General features: G+C 35.0%; 1 protein-coding gene across 1 annotated transcript in view; it reads right to left on the bottom strand.

The window, feature by feature from the left end:
- Nucleotides 1-12,152, bottom strand: part of LOC144446662 (Fanconi anemia group I protein-like) — a 29,262-nt gene that overhangs the window by 6,631 nt on the left and 10,479 nt on the right. Inside the window, exons 18-30 of the mRNA XM_078136478.1 lie at nucleotides 11,866-12,033; nucleotides 11,398-11,519; nucleotides 10,540-10,719; nucleotides 9,793-9,972; nucleotides 9,164-9,227; nucleotides 8,616-8,795; nucleotides 8,011-8,130; nucleotides 7,447-7,498; nucleotides 7,088-7,215; nucleotides 6,481-6,549; nucleotides 6,078-6,180; nucleotides 5,428-5,612; nucleotides 1,957-2,073 (exon numbers count right to left, since the gene is read on the bottom strand). Coding sequence (XP_077992604.1) covers nucleotides 1,957-2,073; nucleotides 5,428-5,612; nucleotides 6,078-6,180; nucleotides 6,481-6,549; nucleotides 7,088-7,215; nucleotides 7,447-7,498; nucleotides 8,011-8,130; nucleotides 8,616-8,795; nucleotides 9,164-9,227; nucleotides 9,793-9,972; nucleotides 10,540-10,719; nucleotides 11,398-11,519; nucleotides 11,866-12,033 — 1,668 coding nt within the window. The remainder of the gene's footprint in view (nucleotides 1-1,956; nucleotides 2,074-5,427; nucleotides 5,613-6,077; nucleotides 6,181-6,480; nucleotides 6,550-7,087; nucleotides 7,216-7,446; nucleotides 7,499-8,010; nucleotides 8,131-8,615; nucleotides 8,796-9,163; nucleotides 9,228-9,792; nucleotides 9,973-10,539; nucleotides 10,720-11,397; nucleotides 11,520-11,865; nucleotides 12,034-12,152) is intronic.

Raw genomic sequence — 12,152 nt, 5'->3', positions numbered from 1 at the left:
AGTTCAGGTCCAACTTTCCAAGGTAGTGCTGCATTCATGCAGTGGGAGCCATATTGGATTTTGTAGTAAAACCATAGCATTCGTATACTAATGATAACATTGCATTTAAGGGCAGATTTGTTCATATACAATATAAATATGAATTACTATTTCTGTTTGGCGAAAGTGTTACATCATAGAAATTTTTTCTGGAAGATATGTAAACGGAACACTGTTTGTTGACATACCAACTAGTAAACTTTGTATATATACACTGCACTAGCTTTTGGTTGGATAGTATATAATCATTATTTAATGTAATATATTTCAGTGTATTTTATCGATAAAGTAATTATTATTAACACCTTGAATGTTTTATGTTCAATATACATTTCAAAAAAGTACCAAACGTGTGACATAAACTTTGGGACAGGGCAAAAGTGACCACCATTGAGGGCAGCAGTGTATATCACCCCAGACAACTATAGTTGACTGAGATATGACCAATGTGTATAGGAGCTTAAAGTATTTATTCAAACTAGACAGACTCAGCTTTAGTGTAGTTAACAACAAGTGGCAAAACAGTTGCCAATAACTATGAGTTGACCTAACCTGATTTCAGAGGTCATTAAAGTTATACTGACTAGTGCACAGCTTTGGTGGTGTTGAAATGAAGTTTGTGATAAGAAACAAGACACACTAAAGTAATTGTGAGATTTATGGAGTGGAAGGAGAGAAACAAGGACAAGAAAATAAACATACTCCGAGAGGAATTTTGAACAGTTGTCAATAATGATAATAATAGTAATAATGCGAATTTATAATGTGCCTTTCCTCCTGAGAGCTCAAGGCACTCACAATTATCACCCCTTGCATGGATCAATGGCAGCACAATGGCCCTTTACACTTCCTCAACTCCTAGGGGAGCACACAATCTATTGCAGCCTCGGATTAAAGTATTCACATTGCAACCTCTATCCTACCAACAACAAGAAATGTATTTTGAAAAAGTGCTATTAAGCAGAAGAGTAATTTACGTTTGTGATTGGAAAAATCGCTATCAAGTATAATTTACAATATGGTTGGTTTCACAATAAACATAACAATTGACTTCAGCAGTTCACAATGGGTTCATTTGGTCTTTCTCCTAAACACCAATTTACAATGTTGCTTTTTCATTAAATACAATTTACAATGTTGTTAGAGAAATAACAACTTTGGAATGTTGTAATTTATAATGTATAAAGGTGGTTCGTGCATAACAGATTCAAGTGAAAATATGTTATTTCACTTTGAAAAAAAAGTGTTGAAACTAGACTAACAAGAAGTCTGTATGAAATTACTCAAACTCTATGATTTAACAATGTAAAAGTTGAATGACACAGACTGAGTCAGTTGAATGTCAGTATACGATCTAACCATTGAATGTCATGATACAACAGTTGAATGTCAGTGTAAAAGTTGAATGTCATGGTGTAACAGTTGAATGTCATGATACAACAGTTGAATGTCAGTGTAACAGCTGAATGTCATGGTACAACAGCTGAATGCCATGGTGTAAGTTAGTTGAATGTCATGATTCAACAGTTGAACGTCATGGTGTAAGTTAGTTGAATGTCATGGTGTACATTAGTTGAATGTCACGATGACACCACTAAATGCCAAAATGTAAGCGTTGAATGTAAGGTAATTTGAAAGTTGTATATCATAGTGTAGTAGTCTCCTGTCAGTGTAACCACTGAATGTCACCACTGAATGTCACCATCTTTCATTGAGGGTTTGTATATTTTTTTGTAATTTACCAATGAAAATGTAAAGCTTCCAAACTCAACCTGTGTTTAATATCTACACAGCCCGGCTGTATCAAGTCTATTAAATTTTGTATGAGGAAGTATACCATTATTGTACCGAGTAATTTTAATAGACTTACCTGTATATAATTAATCATAGCATAGCATATAGCTGTTATAGACCTACCTGTATATAATTAATCATAGCATAGCATTGCTGTGTGAGATGGGTACCTGTCAATTTAACCAACTTCTCAAACCGTGGCGATAAATGTCCACTATGTTGACTGTAAAGTGTTAGGTACTGAAAAATGAAAAAGAAAATGAAAAAAAGTTACAAATTCTGATTTTAAGTGAGTACATGTGAAAACTACTGGAAATTTATCCAAGGTGGATGTAAATTAAGGGATTATTAAAAGTAGAAATGTAAATCAAAGGAATTATCTCTTTTCCCCAACTTCTAGTATTTTGTGTCCAAACAAGTACCCCCTGGCAGAAAGAGGATTAATATGCACGGTATACTTCTCATAATTTTTGTAAGAATTCAATATCACACACAAGAAATATCTGGTCCAGGTGTCTAGGAGATGCCTACTATCAGTTCATTCAAGTATTATAAATATGTGTACATGAAAAACAACTTCTGTAAATACATGTCTTCGTTGATGACAGGCATTTGGACAGACATAACCCAATGTAGTACTAGTAGGACATGATTCTTTGGGCCTTTGGCAAATGGAGACAAAAAATCTATCAAAAGTCATGTAAATGGTGAAAATTCAGTGCCTGATATATCTAGTACATTTTATATATGTGTACATGAAAAACAACTTCTGTAAATACAAGTCTTCATTAAAGACAGACATATGGACAGACAGAACCAAACGTAGTATTAGTAGCATTCTTTGGGCCTTTGGAGACTAAAAAATCTGTCAAACGTTATAAATGGTAGAAATTCAGCTCCTGATATTATCAAAAGGTTAAGAGCTTTGCATACTATTCTGACTAACACATTTAAGTGGCTGTCTGTTAGGTATGTTGATATTGATATTAAAAACAATAGAAAACAAGGAAGTCAGGAAGATTAATGTGGTAATGTATTGATAGTTTGTGATAATAATACCACACACAGAGAACAAAACACTCAAATCATGAATCCTGAGGAATGTAAGGTAACCACTTCAATGGTGACTAAATCAACTAACATTACGAAACTAAGCATGGAGGTAGAAATTGTGTGACCTACTCTCCACACAACTCCAGGTGGGAATTAGGGGTTTCCCCTGGACTATCCACTAAGTGGTTTATCTAACATTGGATCAAAATGGGAAGAAGTTTTGTACATAGAACAGTACTGTTTGTTTCATGTTTCCTCCTGGTTTTGATGGGATGATAACATGTTTTTATCATTTCTACTGAGATAGGTGGGTCAGTGATGAAGGTCATCAAAGAGGAAGTCATCCACACAGACAGACATAGAAGGGCAGGTGAATTAGTAAAAGAAATTAAGCTATACAGAATTGACAAAATACATACAACTGTGTTTGTGTCTGTCTCACAGAGGGGATTTATATACTTTTGTAATCCACTTGTTGCATGTGTCTGTCTCACAGAGGGGATTTATATACTTTGTAATATAACTGTTGCTAGTGTCTGTCTCTTGCAGAGGCTGATTTATATACATTGTAATACAATTGTTGCATGTGTCTGTCTCACAGAGGGGGATTTATATACTTTGTAATATAACTGTTGCTAGTGTCTGTCTCTTGCAGAGGCTGATTTATATACATTGTAATACAATTGTTGCATGTGTCTGTCTCACAGAGGGGGATTTATATACTTTGTAATACAACTGTTGCTAGTGTCTGTCTCTTGCAGAAGGTGATTTACTGAACAAGGACTCCATGAAAGACAGCAAATGTTCCTGTCATAATTTTGACAGACAAACCAAATACATGCATGATATCATTATTGTACACTATGTGCGAACTATACAACGCAACAATTGAATTACAACGTATATAAACCACCCTCTGCAAGAGACAGACACACGCAACAATTGCATCTGTTCTGACTTTTGTTCAGTGTACTTTCTTGTGCTGTAAGTTACTTTCTTGTCCTGTAAAATTTTGGTATGAAATACAGTTGGGTGGTAGAGCTATAAAAAACCCAACTTTGTCCAGAACAAAAAAATGGTCATATCTAATCTGTATTGCTGTACTGATAAGATAACACTAATATGAGGTCCTGGGGTTAAAACAGTGGCTTTTAAAAGACACAGTTCCCATTAGGATTAACATATCGGTGTCAAATACACTTGGCTGGTAAAGCTATATAAAGAGGGTGATTTTCACAGTACGCTACTGAACTGAACAAATCTGGCCCACACTTTCAGCCCAAATCTGCTGTAAATGGCACCACTAGTGTCCAAATTATACAATGTTATGTCTTTATGATAAGCTGAGTATGACATGTGGCCAGTCAAATAGCGCCACCAGTGGCTAAACTATATAATCTTTTGTCTTTATGATAAGCTGGGTATGACATGTGGCCAGACACTGCTGTCAAATAGCACCACTAGTGGCCAAACTATACAATCTTTTGTCTTTCTGAAACTGGAATATCACGTAGGCATGCTTGTATACTTATTTTTTTCATTTGTCTTGAACTGATTGTATAAAACAAGAGAAAGAGGAATTGGATTTATAACCAAACAAATTTTAACAAATAAGTAAGTAAGATATTAAGCTTTGGAAGTTCTTGTACCATGTTAATTACTGTTTACTGTTTGTTAGACCCAAAGCGTATTATTGGGACAGCTAGTACTTTTACTTTGTTTGAAAAAAGATTTACAATATAACGTACTGGGGAGTGCATCATCCCGTCTTGCAAAAGTTTGGCAGGTCAACACAATATTTGGATGACATTTTGTGAGTGAATGTAATAATTGAACTTGAAAAAGTCCACTGTTGTGGAAAACTGAAAAGATTCCAGCCATTGTTTTCACTCATTGCAGAACAGAATGAATTGAAATAAATATGTAACTTCTAATGTCTGACATTTGTGCCAGGTTTGGTTGAAAATGAGTGCTGGGTGTCAAAGATAGGGTTGTCTATGGATGGACAAAGAGACAGGTGTATGGATACTTGCAGAAAAAAGCACTACAAACAAATGAAACGTACAGTATTACATAAATACAGCCTGACATATTTAACTAGTACTGCAAATGTTCTGTGCATCTAGAGAAAGCGTCGCACACAAATGTACATTACAGGGGTGAACAAATCATTTTGTGAACTGGTGGTCCCCGGACCAGTGCCTTAAAAAATCCAGTGGTCCTGCTGAAAGAATAAGTGGTCCCAGATCCCGCTAATGTGAAACATTAAATCTTGCCTATGAATCTGTATATTCAGATGACTTTTTAACATAGTTATTAATAGTAAGGTACTGGTCCGACGGACCAAACAAGGCAAAATTTGTGTGGTCCGCCCCCCAAAAAATCGCTAGTCTCGGACCCAGGACCAGTGGATTTGTTCACCCCTGATCATTATCATGAAAAACAGAGCCTTATATATTATCTAGCACTAAACCGTGATAGATAATATTCCATACATCTAGGGAAAGTGCTACAAACAAATGTATAAAAGTAAAGTCTTACATATTTAGCCAGCAGTGCTAAAGTTCCATACATCCTGGTCAGTGTCTTCAGCAAGGAGTCTATAGACATACCCACTGGTACAGCTGACTGTACCAATTCATGAAAAGCTGTTACCATGGTACCAAGGCGTGTACACACTGCTTTGTCCAATGTGTCTCTCTGTGTTGGACCAGGAGAATCAATATCTACAAATAAAGATAAATGTTTTACCCTCAAGTTAGTAGTTTTCATCTTCTCAAAATTCAATATGTATAAAATACTACCAATGTCCCATCAAGCATACTGATTAAATAGTCTGGGCACATATGAACAAAAATACATATGTATATTTTCCGCATAGAAGAAAAATACGACATTCAACAAATATGTAAAATGCACAAATAAAAACAAAAATGGATTGGTAAATATGACTGGGAGGCAGAAATGTTCAATTTATTGTGATACAAGGGTTGGACAGTAACTTGGAACTAATATTGGACCACTGAACACAAAACACTAGATAGCAAGTGTACGAGTATATATAAAAACAAAGGATTTAGAAAATTGATGATTGAGGGCGGTATTTAGAGATTGAAATACACGATGCATTGCATTTAGTAGTTGGGCAGTAGCTTTGAACTACAGAGGCCAGAGTAAATGATGTTCCTCACCTTTTGATGCAGTCATTTTACTGTTAACTGCATCAGCTTTCAATAAACTCAACACCCACTCTGTCTCATCAATGTACTTCTCAATCTGATGCATCAACAGTAGCTAGAATTCAAAAGAAAGATAGGAACACTTTTTGTAAACACTAGCCATCACTGATTTCTCGGCTGAGAACATTAAGACTAGTCAGAAATTCAGCCATCTTTTATGCTATTTTATACAGCAGATTCTTTATGACTGACATTTTCAGGTCTAGATTCATCTTAATCTAATCTTTGAAAAAAGAAAAGGAATCAATAAAAGCTGGCTCTTTGGTAACTTCAGCTAAAAAAAATGTTTCTGATCCCTCAGTGACCTTTGAACTTACCAATACTGTTGGTGACCTCAAGTGACCTTTGAACTTACCAGTACTGTTGGTGCTGCAGTTCTTGGGTTAATAATTGCATAATGAGTTTTATCCTCCACTTCTACTTCCTGGTATTTATAATATAAAAATAGGTATCATTTATTAAAATTGAAACAGCAGCAGTCATTTGGTACTATAAAACTATTATATAAATTTTGAATGTATGGTCACTTTAATCATGGAACCACTAAAAGATATCTAAAAACATTGTAATGTAACCATCTAGTGTCTTCATTCTTGTAACAATGAACAATATATTTTGCATCACATATACACTTTGTAATACTAATATATGGGCTCATAATTCCATGTTTTAACTATCCACAATTTTCCATTTTTGACAACATCTAATACCTTGGTTTTAGAGTCAGTTTAAACAGGCCCTTGGCCTATTGAATGAATCAAAAAAGGACAGGAAGGGAACAAAATGATAGGAAAAAGCAATTGACAGAGCATATCAGGAAATTGTTATCTGGGTGAGTTGGCTAGAATTATGCATAGCCTCATAAAAGTTCTAACTTTGACATTTGGTAGAGATGCTCTTGGTAGAGATGCTTTTCCTAACCCTTAAATATCTCTAAATTTGTATTATTTTTAATAACGTACCTGATCTACATCACCTAGTTGACTGTGGATATCCTGTGCAATTTCTCTTGTAATTATGATATTAGAAGTGGATTGAGTTGTCAACAAAAGCAGTAGGTTGATGAAAACTCTTGTAAGAGATGTATCATCTGAAAGAAAATATGAAAGGACAAAAACCCTGAGAGATGAGTTATGAAATCAAAGCAGTGATTAATATTATAACAGTAATATCCTGGTAGTGTTGCTGTATTATGAACAGTTTGGCCATACATCTTGATTACATTCTGTCTTTAGCATGACACTTTTACTGAATTGTTGGCCCATATTACAGTTTACAGTCTGTTTCTTGCAAAGAAGAACAGTTTGAACATACTACCCACCTAAATTCTGTTCCTTGCATATCTTGGACACCCAGGAATGGAGCTGTACAAACTGAAGTAGAACATTTAGGATTTAGAAAGGCTTCAGTTAGATGATTCTGACATTGAAATTTATTTTTTACCACAATACCATTTTGTAACCACCCTCCTCAACTGTAGACAACAAGAAAGTTATATTACTACATAAGTACTCTTATACATCAGTCAGCTTGCATACTATTGGTATTTTGCACTGTAGTGTGATACCGAAAACATTACTGCATGCATATGGACAAATGATCATGCAAATGTTCCATGTGCATGAATCACAACAATATACATTCATTATTGTTTATGATATTTGCTGTTTTGGATAAACATATGTAATGATAGCAACACCACAAGATATGTATGTGCCAGAGTGGGTACTCTGGCCAGGTATTTGTAAGTGTTACAAATAATCCAGCAAAAGTATGCCTCGCTGGCACTGTCATTAAGGTAAGTTATAATATGCTAGATATTATAAGTCAGTGTATGTTATACAATGTAATATGCTAGATATTATAAGTCAGTGTGTGTTCCTACCTGTTGTCCAGTTACACTAAGATACTTGGCAAGTAATGATATGATATTACAAAGTTGTACGGCATCCTTAGAGTTCACATCTTGTTCCTCTGTTACATTCAGAATATTCATAGTCAACCTCTGACAAAATATACGAAGAGAACATTACAACAGAATTTAAAATGGAACAAAAGTGAAGCTGATTTGTTAAGATGACACAGGAAAGTCATTTTCACTAGCTCTACACAATGTTACTTCTCTGAAGGGGAACAAATGCGAGACAGATTTTATCTTTCTACAATTCTTTATGGTCCAGCAACCAAGAAGTCGTTTTCATCAACTCAACATTGTGTGACATATCTAAAATAGAGTTATACATATTTGTAATCTGGCTTAGAAAATGTCTACTGTATACTAGGGCAAGGCATTATGGGAGTAAACAATGTCAGGAGCTTCACACCTGTTGAAACAATGGCCACGAAATGCCAAAGCTAGCTGTGAGCTTTGATACATGGCTGATACCACGTCATTCTTGCCTTAATGCCCAGATTGGTCAACGCCCTCATTAGTAACTGCCAGTCAGAATGAAATGCTCACACTGGAATAGAAAAGGATGCTTCACCAACCTGAAATTGTTTGATATATTGATGTATCACATCTTGATCATCCATATCTTCAACTCCACTTGTATCCCCATCAGTATTAAGGTGTTGTAGGAAATCCACTACTCTATCAGAGTATCGACTACATATAATATTTATGATGTTATACACTCCTTCCAGACACAGAGATGACAAGGCTTTACCCTGCATGAACACATAAATACAGTTAAAGTATTAAACTTAGACTACCATTACACGGAGGGTTTGGGGATCATACATGACTATTCACTACCACATCATAATCGACTTTTCAACACTTTCCATATTCCTGCACTTGTACAGATTACTGCACAGCTTACTATACACTTTATCTTATTACTTTGAACAACAAGGTTGGACTGTGGAGATGTTTTCACCTTTGTTAATCTTTGATTCATATGTTAGTCTTTGGTTGTTGGTAGAACTGCTCATCAATGCCAAAGATATACTCTACAAGTGCCCTCTACTTTCACCCAACAAGGTCAATCCTCTAACTGTTGGTAAGATTAATTTAACATATTTCTAAATCTTACCTTTTCTTTTTTTGCATGCTCATCAGGGGTATAGGCATCTGTGGAGTATTTCTTCAACATAACTCTGAAATAATGCATAGATTGTATTCATCATTTAAAATGCATTGATATATCTTAGGAGTTTGCAAGTCATATTCTACAAGATTTCATAGTCTGCTTATGACATAATACAAACTTTGTAGTAAATTCCACAAATAGACTGTCATTTGACTCATCACCACCATTGTAACTTCAATTGGAAAGAAATGCAACTTTTCATCATTGAGCATTCCATAGAAAGAAATTTAAAATCACATAAATTTCATGCAGTTGCCACGAAACACAAAATTCACATTTATTGTCCAAGCTGTGACCCACCATTGCCTCATGAGAGTCAGCAGACATATATGATACGTATATAATAATAGGAGTCATGAATATTCATTGTTCATCTAACACATATGCATACCAACTGACTCCCAATGCTGAATCAAGGCTAAAATGGTCTCAGAACAATGAATGTGAAACAAGTTTCAATTTGGTATTTCTTGGCAATCGAGCACACTTTATATGATGTGAAATCATGAAATGACTCTCCAGAACCCAAAGTTTACTGAAATGCCACAGAGTTTATCCCCTTTATTACCTACCTTGCCATTGTGGTGCAATACTTATAAATCTTGTCTCTATTCTCTCCTCCAGGTCCATCACATTGTCCTTTATCGTGTATTTGTTGAATCTTCTGCAGAGATACATTGACTATCAATCGTAGGAAGTCTTGATTCTCTCGCAGGACAGTCAGACTTTCCTGATGACTTGGAATATCATCACTGCAGGATGAGAACAAATCAAAGTAAACTCCTACACATTTGTTACTGTAAGGTAATCCTGGCATGAGCAAGGACTGTATTTGGCTTTATTACACATTTCTATACATCAACTTTATATAATCATATGCTATCTTTGTAATATGTCTATTATTGTGTAATAGAAAGTGATACTTGACTCCGTTATTGATAGCAGTAGTAGTAAAGTTATTGAAATCTAGTTTTTGAAGCGAGTACGTATCTTTCGTCCGAATCACCCAGACGTCATCAGTATAATAAAATCACCTGACAGTATATTATTATTCAACCCTTTCGATGGGTCAATGTTATTGTATCATTGTGCTATATAAGTTCAAGTGCAAAACTCTCCAAGTTCAGTTTTCATGAACAATAAGCACACACAACTCAAAGAATCTGATTCAAATGAAGGGTGCCAAATGGACTTACATGAAGAGTGCCCTAAGCATAGTAGTAACACATTGACTTACATGAACAGTGCCCTAGGCATAGTAGTAACACATTGACTTACATGAACAGTGCCCTAGGCATAGCAGTAACACATTGACTTACATGAAGAGTGCCCTAAGCATAGTAGTAATAAATTTGATAGACAGGAGACTTCTTGCTGTTTTGTTTCCACCTCCTGGTCTTCCCTTCTTTCCAGCAGCAGTATTGGATTTCTCTTTCAAAATCTCAGATAATTTATGGTAATTATGAAATAAATTAAGTACTTCTTCACTACTGCTTGGACTGTGAAAGAAATAACAAGAAAATAAGTTAGTAGTTGTATTGGAAAAAATACTGGATTTAAGTACATCTGTAATCAGTAATCTGAAAGTATTCCATAGGGTTACTGAGCCCTATAGTTGAAATGTACATAGCACAAATTACATTTCAGATTAGGATATGTTCCTCTTTTTCAAAGACGCACAATCTCAAAATTCTTAACATAAAATGGTTTACAGGTATTTCTACTAAAATGAGAGAGAAGAAATTAATAAAATAATGTACAAAATTAGATACAAGTATAACAATTACGATAACATTATTCAAAATTTGAATGGAAAAAAAAGGTGGTTCTCAGCATGGTAAGACTCACTTTTGTGCCAAGTTTGAATGAAACTGGACTGAGCATGTCAGAGAAATGGCTGAACACACTCTAGTCTAGTGGCTATCTGTTGGCTTTAAAATATGAAGATCTTGTTGAAAGAGATCATAGATTAAAAAAAACAATGTGTAGCATCTAGACTAAACAGACACATACAGATGGACAGATGAATGCCATTCCTATACCTTTGCCTGCAGCCTTTTTCCATTTTGACTTAGAATTCTATGATTTTCATGTGTTCCTTGACTACTAAGACTTTCATCTGACATTAACAACTGAATAACGTGAAATGAAACAATTGAAGGAAACGTTTAACTCACCTGAAATCTGCACCAGTAAAATTATATTCCATCAAAACTTCATAAATGCCCATCACAAGGATAGCAAAGATGTTATTCTTGATTCCAACCCCACTACCTAGAGAAAAGTCAGCCGATTTATCCTTGAAAAACAAAAAATTACCATTTATTAATCCATATGTAAAGCAGCAAAATCATCACTACTTTATAAATACACCATATCATGGTTATAGAAAATACAAAAGATCATGCAGTTTGGTCACTAAGAGTGCTATTCATGACCTAGAGAAGTCAGCTGATTTATCCTTGAAAAACAAAATAAACATTTATCAAATCACATGCAAAGCAGGAATATCATGATTACAGTATGTATGCCAATTCTATAAAGACAAAAGATAATCCAGTTTGGCCACTTGGAGTGCTATCACTACCCACAGAAAAGTCAGATTTCATTTTGTATTACTATAACAGAATTGAGAGTTGTCTTACCAATTCAAAGTCTTCCATCTCACTCTTTACCATTCTCCGAGTAACAGACTCAAGCATTTCCTCCAGTTCACCTTGAATACCCTTGCTTTCATCTTCATCCCCATCTTCTTCTTGAGATGAGCGATCTAGCCACATCAATGATTGCGTTATGCAGCACAGGAGATGAGCCTGAAATGATATACATACTTGTTCTCTGCATTTGTATGATGATGGGAAGTCACTGGATACTATTTTTTTATGGTATACACAAGTAATAACCATAGCAACTATGGCATTATTTGTCATGA

This window comes from Glandiceps talaboti, chromosome 15, assembly GCF_964340395.1.
Source record: "Glandiceps talaboti chromosome 15, keGlaTala1.1, whole genome shotgun sequence".
Taxonomy (NCBI): Eukaryota; Metazoa; Hemichordata; class Enteropneusta; family Spengelidae; genus Glandiceps; species Glandiceps talaboti.
This window is presented reverse-complemented; position numbering and strand designations above follow the sequence as displayed.